We start from the raw sequence: 17,955 nt of genomic DNA on the forward strand, positions 1-17,955 counted from the left end.
GTGGCCGATTTCGCACCAAAGGGAAAAACTACACGACAAACAACATGGGGTGAGAGTAGCAAAAGCAACCAAACACACTTTGTCACAGCTGATACTTTACAGGTAATCAGCACAGGGTGAAAACATTGTGTTTAAACAGACAAGGTGTGCTTTGATATAGCTGATACACCTACTGTTTTGCACAGGGAGCAAAGAAAATGTTTAAACAAACCAGGTGTGCTTTAACACAGCTAATACACCCATTGTCTTTTGTAGAGATTAACATGGCACTCAATATCTGTTATCCTGAAGGAATTAGTGCATAAAAATATTTTTACAAATATTTTTGAAGTGGACTTACCAGTCCCGCCGCAGGATTCTGTTTTGTAACAAGAATCTAATCTTCACCAATCACTGTGAGTTACTGTCACTTGCCAACCTTCAAGGACTGGGTCCCCTTGTTTTAGAGGGGCCCCTCCCTTGGACCTATAGAGCACCCTGCTGGAGCACCTTTGGGATTGGTTTTACCAAGGGTCCGGATCCCAGGGTCAAGTGCCTAAAAAGGACAACGTTACAGGCAAAACCTTGTATCTGCTTTTCTGAGGCTCAGGCATAATCTTCTTTCTTCTTCTTTAGAAAAAACATAAAATGTGGAGAGCTTCTCCACCGTGACCATCAACTTTAGGACACAAGAAAACAAAGGTACTTCCTGTATAGGAGGGGTTATATAGGGGGACTGCCTGTCTGATTGGTTGCCAGTGTCCATTCACCTGAAGGTGGCCTAAAATTCATATAGTAATGAATATGGTTCTGTGTCCCATGATGTACGATAAAGAAAAATAACCACTGACCCTAATTATCTTTTTAAATATCTTCCCACTGGCCACTAATGTAAGGGACATTCTTGCCACTGACCACCAATGAAAGGAGCATTCTTCCCACTGACCACAAATGTAAGGAGCATTCTTCCCACTGGCAAGCAATGTTAGGGATATTCTTCTCACTGGCCACTAATGTAAGAGACATTCTTCCCACTGGCCGCCAATGTAAGGAGCATTCTTCCCACTGATCACCAATGTAAGGGACATTCTTCCCACTGACCGCCAATGTAAGGAGCATTCTTCCCACTGATCACCAATGTAAGGGGGCTTCTTCCCACTGACCACTAATGTAAGGGACATTCTTCACACTGACCACCAATGTAAGGGGGCTTCTTCCCACTGACCCCCAATGTAAGGGACATTCTTCCCACTGACCACCAATGTAAGGGACATTCTTCCCACTGATCACCAATGTAAGGAGCATTCTTCCCACTGACCACCAATGTAAGGGACATTCTTCCCACTGACCGCCAATGTAAGGAGCATTCTTCCCACTGATCACCAATGTAAGGGACATTCTTCCCACTGACCGCCAATGTAAGGAGCATTCTTCCACTGACCACCAATGTAAGGGGGCTTCTTCCCACTGACCACTAATGTAAGGGACATTCTTCCCACTGACCACCAATGTAAGGGGGCTTCTTCCCACTGACCCCCAATGTAAGGGACATTCTTCCCACTGACCACCAATGTAAGGGACATTCTTCCCACTGATCACCAATGTAAGGAGCATTCTTCCCAATTTTTGTTTATTAAAAGTCTTGCAATCAATAATCATAAAATCAATATACATAAATAAATATATACATATTTACATGAAAAGGGAAAAAAAATACATAGCAAGTTCTGCTCTCAAATAAAGAATGGCTTTACAGCAAAAACAAAACTCACATCATGAAACACATCATTACCGGGAAAAATAATCTTAATAAGACTCACACCACCACACCAGACATCAAACCTGCGAGGTCAAGAAACAAAAACCACTCCCATTATGCATGCAGCCCTTCTTCAAAAATGAAGATATTAACTAACAAAAGCTAAGGGCGTGAAAGAAATAGCATAGGAAAAAGCTTTTCACCCAGAGATGGACAGTTCACCAAAAGCAGGTCTGATATTCCTCCACGCCCTTATCCAGACCGCTCGAGGCTCCCTGCCCTTCTCAAGACCCCGAATCTTCCCAACCTCACCCAGAATATCGTACACCACCACCTCGACAGGGAGGACTTTCTTCCGCAGGGTAATCTGGCACCGTGCATTCCACGTGAAGTAACGGACAACTATACTAACTAGAAAAAGTGTATCCAAATCAAAATCCCAGAGAGTCGGGAATGCCCCGTACACCCACTCCGCATAACTCATGCGATAGAGAAAGGGGATGCCTAGAGCCCTCCCCACCCTTTTATACACCTCTATGTTAAAGGGACACTGGAGCAAAAAGTGGTCCATAGACTCCACTTTACCAACACACTCCGCTCTAGGACAATCCCGATCATCCACAGGGCGATGCTTCAGGTTCCCTCTCACATAGAGCCTTCCATGGAAAGCGAGCCAGGCTTGATCCCTAAACTTCAAAGGGATTCTTCCTAAGTTAATTAAACGCAACCCCTCCCTCATTACGGGGCCTGGGCAATCCCTTAAGGTCAGCGACACACTGAAAGCAGAGCCCAAAATCCTCTTCTCCAGAAGCTTTCTGGGGAGGGACTTGATATCCCCCACTGTCACCTGCCACTGCCTAAGTATTTTCAGACACGGGGCAACATAAGCCGGAAGCTTGCCATGTCGGACTCTCAGACTTTTCACTGGCCCGCCATCTTCCCAGCATCGCAGAAAAGGCCTAAACCAAGATTGAAAAATACCCACCCATCCCGGCGGGGTCTCTGCTAAACATATTACCAAGATTATACTTTAAAAAAAGCAGAGAAAAGAAAACTATAGGGTTGACCATTCCTAGACCACCCTCCCGCCTGGACAGGTAAGTTACATTGCGTTTGATCAGGTTCAGCCTATTTCCCCATAACAGTTGTAAAAAGCAGCTGTACACCCTTGCATAGAGAGATTCCGGCAAGATACAGACAAAGCTGACATATAAAAAGATTGGGATCAGGTAAGTTTTAATCAAGTCAACCCTTTCCCTCAAGGAAAGTTTCCATTTCTTCCAGCTTGCCACCTTGGCATTGGCATTCAACAACCTGCTTTCCCAATTTCGATGACCATAGTCACCAGGACCAAATTTGATGCCCAACACTTTAATTTCCTGCTGGGGCTCTGGGAAGGCATCCGGAAGTTCGAAGCTTTCACCCTCCTCACCCATCCAGAAAACTTCACTCTTTTCATGATTGATTTTAGAGCCAGAAGCCTCAGTGTACTGCTCTATCACAGAGACCACCTCCTGCGCCTCCTCCATCCCAGAGATAATAACAGACACATCATCGGCATAGGCCACGACCTTCAAAGGCGGCACACCAGCAATGCCCAAAGGCACCCCACACAACGATCCACTCTCTAACCTTCTTATGAAGGGATCGATTGCGAATACATATAGCAGGGGGCTCAAAGGACACCCCTGGCGCACCCCAGAGCCAACCTCAAAAGGCCGTCCAACCCAACCATTAACAAGTGGGAAGCTCTCAGCCCCTTTATATAATGTTTTCAGCCAATCAATAAACCTCCCCTGCAGGCCGTATCTACCAAGTAGCAAATACAGGTACTCATGATTGACTCGATCAAAAGCCTTCGCCTGATCCAATGCCAGCAAGTACTTTCTCCATCCAGCAGCCCTGCATCGCTCCAAAGCCTCCCGGACAGCTAAAATTGCTGAAAAGGTACTTCTGCCCTGGACCGAGCAGTGCTGATGATTGGACAACAAATCGCCTGCTACTGACGACAAGCGCCAAAAAAGAATCTTCGCCAAGATCTTTCTATCAACATTGAGAAGACTGATGGGGCGCCAGTTCTCAATTATTGAGGGGTCTTTACCTTTTGACAGAAGAATCACAGCGGATTGCCTCATGGAGGGAGGGAGAGAACCCTCATCTAAACAGCTGTTATAAACCTCCGTTAAAAAGGGAGCCAGAATGGACTTAAAACACTTGTAAAATTCAGCTGTCAACCCATCTGGCCCAGGCGACTTTTTGGTAGCCAGCTTCTCTATAGCACGAACTACCTCATCCGCTGAAATTGGTTCTGTCAAATCCATCAAAGGCAATGTATCATTTCCCAATCCTGGAGTAGAATCCAGAAAGCTTTCCATCCTGTCCCGACTAAGGTCCTTTCTTCCCAGAAGGTCTGCGTAATATGACCTGAAGATCTCCAGGATCCCTGATCTGGACTTCACCAGGGAACCCGTACTATCCCTCAGACCTATGACCGTCTTAACTGCTATGCCTTGCTTACAGTTCTGGTAAGGATCAGGCGAGTGATATTTCCCATAATCTCTCTCCAGAACCAAGGAGGCATGCCGGTCGTATTGACACTTCCTAAGAAGAAGCTTTACCTCCGAGATCTCCCCTGGATCTCCTCCATACGAGACAAGACGATCAAGCTTCCTCCGCAAATGCTGGTAGGCAATATACATACCAAGCTGCTTCTTCTTACTTATGGCCTTGAAAAGTCCAATCGCCCTTTGTTTCACAAGCTCCCACCACTCTGACTTACTGCTGCAAAAGTCCAGAATAGAAACCTGTGCCTGAAAAAAATCCTCAAAGGATTGTCTTACCTCTTCATCTTCCAGGAGAGCCGAATTCAGTTTCCAGGTACCCCTTCCCCTGGGTGGAGTGTCCGAGGCATTCAGAGTCACAGACAGCATACAGTGGTCAGAGAACTCCACCGCCCTCAACTCAGGAGCCGAGAAAGCAGAGTTCTCCTTTAAAAAAAACCTATCTATCCTACTCTGACTATTCCCTCTCTGAAACGTGAATCCCGTGCTGCCAGGGCAGTGCTTAATGTGCACATCTACCAGGCCTGCTTGTCTAACCATATCTCTAAGAAAAACGCTATCATAACCCAGCCTGTCTATGGAGACCCTCCTGTCTTCAGGCCTAATTATGGTGTTAAAGTCACCTCCAAAGACAACCTGCTGGGATGTAAAAAGGAAGGGCTTGATCTTTGTGAAGAGGCATTTCCTGTCCCATTTTGACTGCGGTCCATAGATATTGATCAGGCGCAGGTCCTGCCCCCTAACAGAGACGTCTAAGACCATGCATCTCCCCATTTCTACCTCAATTATCCGCCGGCACGTTACCATATCGGTTTTAAAAAGAACCGCAACTCCGCTGCAAGGCTCAGCCGCAAGAGACCAAAAGGAGGGACCGCATCTCCACTCCCTTTTTGCTAGATGGACATCGGCCAAAGTATTGAGCCAGGTCTCTTGCAAAAATAAAATCTCAGCATCAAACTCACTGAGCAAAAATAAGGCAATATCACGAGCTCTTGCAGATTTCACGCTGGCGACATTAATGGTCGCCACCTTTATCAGAGCGGGCACTGCCATCAGGATGATTGGGGTAGTCGTTTCTTAACCTCCACCACACTCTCATCACCCGAAACAGCTCTCTTTACACTATGTGACTCCCCCTCATCCATAGATGATAAAGTAGATAAATCGGATACTAACTCCTCCCCTGATAAAACCGAAAATGTGTTGCCAAGAGGAACCCCTCCTGGCTCTAACTGTAAGGAAGAAGTGACCGCTTTACTGGTCTTCCTCTTCTTCTTTTTCTTCCTCTTTGTCCTCTCCCACCCCTCATCATCCGAATCCTCCACAACAGAGGGTGAGACATGGGACATGGACACCCCTCCCTCAACCCCATCGACCCCACCACCATCCAGCACCCCTGCACCCTCTTGGCCGCGTTTGCGGTGTCGAGAGACAGGGACTGGAGGTGGAGTAGGCCGAGGGGGAAGATCCACTATACCCGCCCCCCCAGCAGCTTCCGCTAGTCTGGAGGATCTACGCACAGTAGATGTAGGAACAACAGGAGGGACAGACTCAGGGACCACATCACTAGGGGAAACAGAATCTGACACAACAGACACAGACTCAGGGACCACATCACTAGGGGAAACAGAATCTGACACAACAGACACAGGAGGGGCAACAACAATTTCCTCTCTAACTTCAGCTGCTTCATCTTCTTTATCAAGCCTCTGCAGCTCAGTCTCCAATCCTGGCAAGTTATGCAGTGCCTCTGGGCACTGGCTATATGGATGACCCAGCTGCTGGCACAAATTGCACCGAATCTGGGTGCATTCTCTGGCCAAATGGCCTAAATCCTGGCACAGTGAGCACTTCTTGTGGGTGCAGGACGATGCAAAGTGGCCTTTATCACCACATTTATTGCACACCTTAGGCTGACCTTGGTAGAAAATGGTCAGCCTATCCCTACCCAGAAAGGCTGAGCAGGGAAGGTGCTGAACTACATCGCCCAGCACCCCCAATTTTAGTGACACTGTCCAGGCCCCTGTCCATATCCCATGCTCATCAAGGACCTTCCGCAGTGGAGTGAGGACCTCGCCATATCGGCGTAGCCATACTAATAAATCAGCCTCTGGTATGGATTCGTTACGCACCAAAATGGTCACTGATTTTATCAGAGGCTGCCTTGAAATCACTTTTGGCACCAAACCACTCCACTGCTGAAGGCCCTTGCACCTCCTAAATCTCTCCCAGAAGAGATCCAAACTTTCAGGTTTTACAAACGACAAATCAAATTCATAACTCCCCACCGGGCAAATTAAAGCAAAAATATCACAAGCTTTAAACCCCATTTCCAAAATCAACTCAGCCACCCTCCCCCTTACTGGCGGAGTTCCATCCCCCACCCATCTCAACTGTACCACATTCCTCCTCCTATACCCACCAAACCTCCCTGAATTTTGACTAATAACAGAATTCCCACCACCCACCCTGGTGTGACTCCCCAAAGCTGAAGCATAGCTTCCAACATTCCTCCCAGCAGAAAATCCATCAGTTTTTTTTAAATTATCTGACACACACTTAGCAGATAACGATTGCACAGATTCGGGATTGATCTGTGCAATCGAATCTTTCCTCTGCTGAGCAGGAGGAGAAATGTCATTTTTATTTTTCCCAGCATTACTAACCCCTTCACCACCACCCACCACATTCATTGCTTTAACATTAATGGCATTTTTTATACTTGCTGGGATATTTATTATTGCTGTTGTCTTCACAGCAGAATCCATAGTTGGTGCTGCACTGGTAAGAACTCCAGCTGTCATCTTCTCTTCCACTAGGACAGGGTTTTCAGCTGTGGAAATAGCATTCTGTTTTAACACAGCAGCAGGTAAAGCATTGCAGGATATTTCCATTGCTACTTCCATTCCACTTCCAGAACTATGTTGATCCCCTCCCCCATCAGCAATCAGCACTGGAAGACTGGGAGGCTCAGGTGAACATGAAGCAGGCTCTTTGGAGCTGGCAGCCATTTTGCTTGCCGTGGGACTACTGGTCTCAGCCAGACCAGCAAAATCCATGCCTGGGGTGTTTAATGCAGGTCCATCCACATTCGTCTGATGGTCCGGGGCTTGCATGTCTGCACTCGGTTTCTCCACAGCGGTAACTCCAATAGGTAGCTGTATGCAGAGCTCTTTCTCACCTGGGACACCATCCACTACAGCAGATGGGGCAGACATGTTGGATGGCAGCATGGTGTACTGGGATTTCTCCACCATTACTGGCTTTGCTGGCCTGTATCTCCTCTGCCCATCCTCAGGGATTTCTGATGGATCATCAGAAAATACAAACCTGTCTGCTTTCAGGGGTGACTCCATCTGCTGGATGAATGTCAGGGATCCATGTCCACTCTCAACCCCCTGGCTGGTTGCCGCTGGTGATTCCCAGTTCTGGCATGGGGGGAGAGGTGCAGAGGCAGATGGAGCCTGGTCATCCATTAACCGAGGCTGCTGATCCACAGAACTTGCTGATGCTTGGCTGGTAAATCGCCTCTCATTGTCAAATTTTTCTTTAAATGCTCCACTTCTGTCTTTCAGCCTTTCCAATAATAAAGTTTGTTCCTTTACCCTTTCTTCCAATTCCTGTAACTCAGGCTTCATGGCTGTGCGATTTTTACTCCAGGCCTGGAAATACTTGGTTTTGAAGGATTTGTGTTCAGCCTTCAAAACTTTAAGTTTTTCTTCCGCTCTCCCAATCGCCCTAAAACGATTGATAATCTTCTGGCTGAAGACATCCGCATTCTCACCAGGGCCTGGACCCACAGACAGGTCCTCCACCTCCTCCTCACTAGGCCCCGTGTCATCAGGGGGATCCCTCCCAGGGCCTCCCCCAGGATCAGGCATTGTTCCTGGGCCAAGCTAGCAAGCAAGGCCCAGGCTTGAAAAGGGCTGGTTCTCACAGAGAGCTCTTTGGGTGTGTCCTCCTCCTTCTTCCCACTGACCACCAATGTAAGGGACATTCTTCCCACTGACCGCCAATGTAAGGAGCATTCTTCCCACTGATCACCAATGTAAGGGACATTCTTCCCACTGACCGCCAATGTAAGGAGCATTCTTCCACTGACCACCAATGTAAGGGGGCTTCTTCCCACTGACCACTAATGTAAGGGACATTCTTCCCACTGACCACCAATGTAAGGGGGCTTCTTCCCACTGACCCCCAATGTAAGGGACATTCTTCCCACTGACCACCAATGTAAGGGACATTCTTCCCACTGACCGCCAATGTAAGGAGCATTCTTCCACTGACCACCAATGTAAGGGGCATTCTTCTCACTGATCACCAATATAAGGAGCATTCTTTCCACTGGCCACCAATGTAAGGGAAATTTTTCCCACTGATCACCAATGTAAGGAGCATTCTTCCCACTGATCACCAATGTAAGGAGTATTTTTCCTACTGATCACCAATGTAAGGAGCATTCTTTCCACTAACAGCCAATGTAAGGAACATTCTTCCCACTGATATCATCTACCTGTAGATAAATAACTCTAAGCCAGGGTTCTCTGAGACCAGAAAGTTTTTTTTCAACTGTTCCTTTATGTTAAAAAGCCTGAGAAAGGCTGGTCTAACAAATGACATTGGCTGATTTTAAAAACTGTATGGTCTTGAACCTCACACAGCCCTCAGAGCTCTGCCATGGAAACTCTTACACTGAGGAACTAACACTTGTACCACTTATAAGTAAAAAGAGTATAAGTGGCCGTAGGCAGTTAATTAAAGTTCATAGATACAGACGGTTAAGACAATTTTAGTCCATCGTCTGTAGGTTAGAAGACACCAACAATCACTCCAAGGGTTGAAAACCAACCAACACCCTTCCACAACCTGAACAGCCAGCTCCTCAGGGTTTCATATTCGGGAAGCCCAGGTGAGGATGAATGGTCAGTCATGTGGGTCTGGAATATTTAATGACCCGTGCCTGTCAGGATATTGTCTGGTATGTCTGTGGAAGCATTGGATGCATGAAGTATCAACAGTTACATGACAAAGCTTTGGCTACATTACTACTTCATCAGTTAGGAGTTTCTCCAGCCATCTGTAGCTTTCTTTGTCTTCTACACAGTTGGATGTCCTTCCCTGACAGAACTCACCCTTTACTTTGCTTCCACAATTACATTTCATCTCTCATTGGATGGCCAATTATGATTCTGGGAAGGGGAACAGCTCTCATCTACACTGTGGAAACCACCAAAGAACGACCTCCAGCTGTTTGGAGAGACAACCCATACACAGGGCCGATGCTAGACTATTTTATGCCCTAGGCAAGACCAGCTACTTGCGCCCCCCCTACCCGCAAAAAAGGGAAGGGGTTAAAAACTCCTTTATGTGGCACTGATCTGATGGTTCCTCCATGTTATACTGTCATACCCAGTGACCCCCATATTCCTCCATTTCACACCTGGGGACCCTAATGTCCCTCAATGTCACACCCAGGGACCTTGATGTTTTTCCATGTCACACCCTGGGACCCCAATATTACTCTATGTCATGCTGTCATACCCACTGACCCCGATGTACCTCTATGTCAGATCCTGATGTTTTTCCATGTCACATTTGGGGACCTTGATGTTCCTCCGTGTCACACCTGGGGACCCCAATCCCCCATGGCACACCTGGTGACCCCGAACCCCTGTTAAACGCGGTGGCTCCTGGTGGAGGGAAAAGCAGCAGTCAGAGAGCTCCACACTTCCTTCATCACCAACCTCCTCAGACCATTCTGGTGCCTCGTCACTTCTGTCCCAGTAAAGGTTCCACCCTCCAGTGCCGAGCTCTGGCTCAGGTGCAGCTCTCCTCCGCTCCCTGCTTAATACCGACCCAGGGAAATTGTTGCCATTTTTTACTTAAGAGATAGGATAACCGGATTATAGCAGATCTTTGATGGAGGACAGACTCACACAGGCACCATGCTTTAGTTTTCTCAGGAACACACACTGCAGTCTCTGCTGCCTCTTTTTTCTCTCTTTTTTTTTTTTAGTGAGTGCAACTTTATTTAAACACTTCCTGGTTAACAAACAGACAACATATTCATATGACTGTAGATCAATGGATAAGCTGTATAAGGGCATATAAACAAAATGTCATATATCTTAACACCCCCACTTGCTCTTATACTGCTTATGAAAAATAGTTTAGTATAGTTACATCATTTTACTCTCTATACTCCAAAAATATAACTCACAAATCTATCAAGCTTAAACTTTGTTATTGGTTTAGTCATAACATCAGCTACCATTTTATCCGTAGAACAATACTCAAGATCTATCTTGCCTTCACTCAGAATAGACCTAAGGAAATGGAATTTAATGTCAATATGTTTGCATCTTTGATGGTAAACTGGGTTCTTTGCGAGAGCTATCGCACTCTGATTGTCTTCAAAAATCTTCACTGGCTCAAACTGACATTCACTGTCCAATTCTCTCAGCAGTTGTGCAAGATATAGACTCTCCTGTGTGGTTGCAGCTAATGCTATATATTCAGCTTCACATGAAGATAGTGCAATTGTTGGTTGTTTCTTTGATTTCCAAGAAATCAGAGGTCCATTTTCAGTCAGGCTAAAACAATATCCTGTTGTGCTTCTCCTATCAATCTGGTCTGAGGCCCAACTGGCATCACTATACGCCTCTAGTTTTAATTTCTCTTTACATTTTCTGTAGCATAGTTCAAAATTGACAGTTCCTTTCAAATATCTCAGTACGTGTTTGGCCGTGATCATGTGTTGTACACTTGGTTGTGAAAAGTGTTGTGACAGTTTGCTTATAGTCCAACTCAAATCCGGTCTTGTACACGTAGCCACATAAATCAAACTGCCTACTATCTCCCGATAGCTTTTTACATCTGCAAGTTCACTTTTGTCGTCGAAATCTAATTTTTGTTCACAAGGAGTAGATCTCGGTTTACAATCTGACATACCAAATCTTTCTATCATTTTCAAAATGTATCTCTTCTGATTCATCTTCACCGTTTCACTAGTCTGTCTAAAATCAATGCCCAAAAAATAGTTCAGTTTTCCAAGATCCTTCATTTTGAATTTTGTCGCAAGTGTTGACTTCACATCATTGAGTAGTTTTTCATTGCTTGCAGCAATGATGAGATCATCCACCCATATTAGTAATATTGCTTGTTCATCTCTGTTCTGTTTGACATATACACAATGGTCTACAGAATTTTGTATAAATGCATTTGAACATAGATAATCATGTAGCATCTTGTTCCAGTTTCTTCCCGATTGCTTAAGACCATACAGTGACTTTTTTAGTTTGAGAACTAGCTTTTTATTTGTGTCATCTTTGATCTCAAAACCTTCTGGTTGGTCTATATATATATCACAATCAATTGGGGCATGTAAGTAAGCTGTCTTCACATCCATTTGATGCAAGATTAAATCATATTGTGCTGCCATTTGCATCAAAATGCGTAATGAAGTAAAATTCGCAGTTGGAGAAAAAGTTTCCATGTAGTCGGTTCCCTTTACTTGATTATAGCCTTTTGCCACAAATCTGGCTTTGTACGTTTCAGTTCCATCTGCATTGCTTTTTATTGCATACACCCATCTACCCCCCACTGAATGTTTGCCTTCTGGTAATGTGGTCAATTTGAAGGTATCATTCTCCTTTAGTGATTCCATCTCATCTTTCATTGCATTTAACCAACTTTGTGACTGGGGTGTTTCCATAGCTTCTCTGAAGGTCTGAGGTACATCATGTGCTCTATAGCAGTAATCTATGTTCATTAGTACCTGATCATCACCAACAGATTCTAGTACATAGTCATTTAAATACTGAGGAGTTTTTCTATTTCTTGTAGGGTATCTTGTACCATGGTCTTCATCTTTGTCCTCTACAATCTTCTCTAAAGAATCTGGGGTCTCATTAGTCATTGGACCTGATACAGGAATTACACTCCTTTCCTCATAGAAATCATCATTATTGTCCAACAGCTCAGTCTGAGTTTGTTTCTCGATTACATCCTTTTCAATGAATTTTACTAGTCTGTGCTTGAAGACTTTGCCAGTTTCAGGGTAATACACTAGGTAAGAAGGACTATTTTTGTCATATCCTACAAAAATTCCTTTTGTGCATTTTGGATCCAGCTTTTTCTTATCGTGTTTGTATGCAAAACATTCTGACCCAAAAATCTTCATTTTTGATAAGTCTGGTTTCTTCCCTGTCAGTATGTTGTATGGCGTTTGCTTCAAGTCTGGTTTCTTCCCTGTCAGTATGTTGTATGGCGTTTGCTTCAAACGATTGTTAAAACATCTATTTCGAATCATAGCTGCTGTCATCACTGCATATGTCCATAACTCTTTTGGTACTTTGCTCTCTATTAGCATACATCTTGCCATCTCTATCAGTGTTCTCCAGTTTCTTTCAGCTGTTCCATTTTGATGTGGTGAATAAGGTGCTGAAGTCTCATGTCTTATGCTCTTCTTTATGAGTAGTGACTGGAAGTCATTCGATGTGAATTCGGTACCATTGTCTGACCTCATTCTCTTGATGATCCCATAGGGGGCAGTATCAGCGATAAACTTCTCTGTGGCTAGAACTGTGTCACTCTTGTTTTTCAGAAAGTATACAAACACTGCACCAGAATAATCATCAGTGAATCCTATGATGTATTTGAATCCGTCCTTTGCAACTGGCTCTATAGGACCTGTTAAATCTGTGTGTACTAGTTCAAGTGGGTATTTTGCACGGGTGTCAGGCTCCCTGTTTCTACTCTGAGCAAATTTCCCTTGGATACAAATCTCACAATTCAGGTTGGACTTATCAACCTTACCTTGGATCTTCATTCCATCTACTAGATTCTGTAGTTTCAAGATATCATCGTAATTACAATGACCTAGGATTTCATGCCATGTCTGAATATCATAACAACCGTAACAACTGTCATCGCATTCCTTATAGGTGTTCAAATAGTAAAGCCTGTTGTATTTCTTTATAACAAATTTTGTACCATTCTTATGGATCAGAATACTGTCATCTTGTCTGAATTCAACAGACGCCCCATTTCTTGTTGCTGCTTCAACAGAGAAAATGTCTTGTGGATATGTGGGGATAAACAATGCGTTTTGTAGCAATGTCCTCCTTTGTCTTCCCTTACTGTCCATTAGGTATACCTCAGCGTCGCCTCTCTTGAGTGCTACACCGGAAGTTCTTTTCCCATCTGCCAACTCCATGTAATGTTTCTCTGGCTTAAACGAGGTGTCAAATCTTTTAAATTTCTTGATGTCTGTGATAATATGCGATGTTGCTCCTGTATCTACCATCAGGCTTTTTGTTTTGGGATTGTTTAACTGGTCTTCACTTATTTTAAAAGCAAATGTTTGTTCTGTATCATCCACTACCTGCTTTACATTGTCTCGTGCCTTTCGTCTGCACAATGTCTCACTGTGAGTGGAGCTCTTGCAATAATTACACCAATTTGTCTTCCTCTTATTCATTTTGTATGGACATGCATTAGCTTCCTCATTCTTATTCCTGTCTTGTACAGGGTCTGTTCCGTCTGGTGGATCCTGTAGGATCGTTTCTTTAAGATTCATCAAGCGCAGATGGCCTAGGAATTTTGTCTCCCACAGCTCATAATTTTTCTCATCTCCATCGAAAAGCAGCCTGTTCCATCGGCTTGTTCCCTCTCTCCTGGGCCCATAACCTGTTGCCATTTTTTACTTAAGAGATAGGATAACCGGATTATAGCAGATCTTTGATGGAGGACAGACTCACACAGGCACCATGCTTTAGTTTTCTCAGGAACACACACTGCAGTCTCTGCTGCCTCTTTTTTCTCTCTTTTTTTTTTTAGTGAGTGCAACTTTATTTAAACACTTCCTGGTTAACAAACAGACAACATATTCATATGACTGTAGATCAATGGATAAGCTGTATAAGGGCATATAAACAAAATGTCATATATCTTAACAGAAATGAACGGCTGCCCACCAGCTCAGTGCAGAGAGTCACTTGCTGCTCAGCTCCACCTGAGGAGTATCATCATGCAGGCAGCACTCTGGGGGGCTCCCTTCTTACCTTTTTGGGGTACCTCTAACAGTGGTGGAAAGCCAGGGCCTGGTAGATCCACCACTGCCCAAGACACTTGGCATCTTCCGCTGTCCCTTCTTCCCTCCAACCTCCGCCCCTCGCCTCAGCTCACAATAATCATTCATGATGGAGAATTCCTGATGGAGAGAGAGTGCCGACTCCTGGCTGCGCCCCTAGGTGGCAATGCGCCCTAGGCGGCTGCCTAGTTTGCCTAGTGGAAGCACCGGCCCTGCCCATACATACCTCTTGGCACACAGAGTGCAGGTATGTAGTCATTTCACATATCCAGGAAATAGAGATGGGTAATCAGTAAAGCCTGCTTTCTGAATGGATGATGATGACGACCGCAGGACAGCGGTTTTAGAAAGGGTAATGAGTTATAAATAGTTATTTACCGCTGTGAACCCAACAGCAAAGGAGAAGGGGTGGAAAATGCTGAGGAAGACTTCCAGAGATGTGGGTACAGTTTTCAAGAGCGGAAGGATGCCCAGCGCAGACAGAAGGAGAGTGATGAAAAATCCCAGAATCGCTGTGAGGTGGTGCTTCCTTAGGAGGGCGCTCAGCATGCAATTAAAGCAGACCTGGGGGGGAAGGGTAGAGGATTACTCGGTGTGATTTGTTTCATTTAAATAAAAGGTTAAAGTGGACCTGTCACCTGTGTATCATCCTAAGTAATGTGTCAGTGTAACACTTCCAGGCATTTTTTTCCTCTCACAGAGATCACAGTACTCCCTCTGACAATGCCTTAATCTGCTTCTCTCTTCAGAAGGATGGCACCATCTTTATCATGGCATCATCCAGGGTCACCACCATCTACTTCCTGGACTAAGATGCCAGCTAGCTCAGTGATGACACAATCATGTCCTTAAAGCGGTTGTCAACCCTATGAAAAAAAAAAAATAAAAAAAAAAAACCTGCAAGACAAAGGCATAATGAGCTAGTATGCATCGCATACTAGCCCATTATGTTTAACTTACCTTAAAACGAAGCCCCGACACGGACCCCCCCGGACATCGATGCGGGCGCTGCCATGATCCCTCGTCGTCTCTTCCGGGTTCGGCGGCTCCGGCGCGCTGATTGGCCGGAAGAGACGGCTCCAGCGCGCTGATTGGCCGGAGCCGCGATGACGTCACTCCCGCGCATGCGCGCGGGAGTGATTTTTCCGGCAAGCTCCCGGCAAGTTAATTGAAGGTCCCCCCGGACCTTCAGAGCGCATGCGCCGCTCGCGCGAGCGGCTGCATGCACTGTAAATATCTCCTAAACCGTGCCGGTTTAGGAGATATTATTTGTACCTACAGGTAAGCCTTATTATAGGCTTACCTGTAGGTAAAAGTGAAAAAAAGCGGGATACAACCGCTTTAAAGGTACTGACAGGTCCACTCTATGAGGAAACCTCCCCCTCTAACCCCCTTTTTAATAATCCTAATCCACCCCCCCCCCCCCCCCCTAGGTAAGGATCCTTTAGGAAACACTTGTGATTAATAATGCAGGGATAATGCAGAGTTCATTTACAGAAACACATCGGTCAAACCTACCGTTGCAATGCCATAGAGACAGAAGAGCAGAAAAATAACTCCGAAGGAACTTTCCAAAAACACGTAAGTGGTGGCGACCAGAGTAATGAGGATGGAGATGAGGATGACACTGATGGTGTACAACAACCCCCAAGACAACCTGAAATACATGATTGTGTCATCATATTAGAGATCTTCCAGGAGAAAAGAGCTCCAGCCGCATGTGCAGGTGAAACAAATACACCAGGTCCTCTTGTGGTCCCACATCCCACATGCTATAGGGCCCTTTGACCTACAGAGGGTGACAGCAGGGGTGCGTCCAGGACGGGTTTTTAAAAAACTGATTTGGTAGTATGAAAGGATAGTTCTATACAAATAGGTTTTAACTGGAAGAATTTAGCCCATAACTATTTCAAAGGAGCACCTTCTTCAAAGAAGATAAAGACACCAGGATACCTTCTGCATCCAGCGCACAGTGACTTAACATTCCTGCAATGGGTGTTATTTGGGTTGACTGACACCACTCACACTGCTATAGTAAGCCAATGCCCCAACTCCTACACTACTGACAACCCTGAATTTTTAATCTTCTTTAAAGCATCCCTACCAAGAATATATGCATATGGGTTGACCAATGCCACTTACCAAAATGCCAGATCCTTCACTCCCATCATCCTCATCAGCTCTCTGGTTTTTCTTCTCTCCTTGGTGATCTGCAGCACCATGAAGTACGACAGCGAGACGAAACACACGCTCATGAGAAAAGAGTAGGAGACCATTTGCAGAGTTGTATGGTCCCCAAAATTGACCGATTTCATCTTCACCACTGTCATGGTCCCCATAGACTCCCATATGGATTTATTTGTGAAGTGCTGCAAAATATTTTATTTTAAGGCTGAACTCCTGGAAAAAAGCCTAACAACTCCATTGAAATACATGTATGGGAGCTGTATTAATTTGGTGACAATAGGTACATTTCAGGTATTCAGGAGTTGAGTCTCAGACTCATGTATAGATCTCAATATCATGTTGAGTGTCAAATATGGCCCCTCTGTGCCCCTTTAAAGGTCCTGATCCCAGACTCATGTATAGATCTCAACGTCCTGTGTTAGTCAACCGTGGCCCCTGTGTGCCCCTGAGAGGGTCCTCATCCCAGACTCATGTATAGATCTTAATCTCCAGTGACAGTCAACTATGACCCCTGTGTGCAGTTTGAGAAAGTCCTGATCCCAGACTCATCTAAAGATCTCAATGTCCAGTCTCAATCACCCATGGCCCCTGTGTGCCCCTGAAAAGGTCCTGATCCTTGACTCAGTGCTGTATTTTGGCCTAGGCCAACAAGGCCCAGGCCTAGGGCGGCACTTTGCAGGGGGGCATCAAAAAAGCCACCCCCCTCCACCTGAGACTCTATTGGCCACTGGTTGCTAGAGCCGCCTCTCTCACCCCCCTCTCTCTCTCTCACTCACCCCCTCTCACCCACCCCCCCTCTCTCTCCCCCTCCCTCTCTCTCTCCCTCACCTCTCTCTTTCTCTCTCACCCCCCTCTCATCCCCCTCTCTTATCCCCCCTCTCTATCTTATCCCCCTTCTCTCTCTCTCTCTCACCCCCTTTCTCATCCCCTCTCTCTCTCTATCCCCCCTGCCTCTCTATCTTTCTCTCTCATCCCCCTCTCTCTCACCCCCCCCTCTCTCTCTCTCCTCCTCCCTCTCTCTCTCTCTATTCCCCCCTCTCTCTTGCTCTCTCTCTCACTCCCCCTCTTTCTCTTCCCCCCACTCCCCCCTCTCTCTCTCATCCCTCTCTCTGTCACATCTGTTAAAAAAGGAGTGGGGCAAATTTACATAGAAAGGGGGGGAGCCCAATTTTAGTCTTGCCTAGGGCAGCACAAAACCAAAATACACCACTGCCTGGACTAATGTATAGATCTCAATATCCAGTCACAGTCAGCTATGGCCCCTGTGTGCCCCCGAGAAGGTCCTTATCTCATGCTCATGTATAGATCTTAATGTCCTGTTACAGTCAGCTATGGCCAGTGTGTGCTCCTGAATGGGTTCTGATCCCAGACTCATG

The 17,955-nt window shown here is 45.6% G+C and overlaps 1 protein-coding gene across 1 annotated transcript in view; it reads right to left on the bottom strand.

The window, feature by feature from the left end:
* The window catches only part of LOC309566413 (ATP-binding cassette sub-family A member 10-like), a gene marked incomplete at its 5' end in the record, with an annotated part of 118,446 nt that overhangs the window by 92,505 nt on the left and 7,986 nt on the right, over positions 1-17,955 (bottom strand). Inside the window, 3 exon segments of the mRNA XM_082271559.1 lie at positions 14,771-14,956; positions 15,911-16,049; positions 16,535-16,761. Of these exon segments, the coding sequence (XP_082127685.1) occupies positions 14,771-14,956; positions 15,911-16,049; positions 16,535-16,761 (552 nt within the window).

This window comes from Pelophylax lessonae, assembly GCF_965119305.1.
Source record: "Pelophylax lessonae genome assembly, chromosome: 11".
NCBI classification, from domain to species: Eukaryota; Metazoa; Chordata; class Amphibia; order Anura; family Ranidae; genus Pelophylax; species Pelophylax lessonae.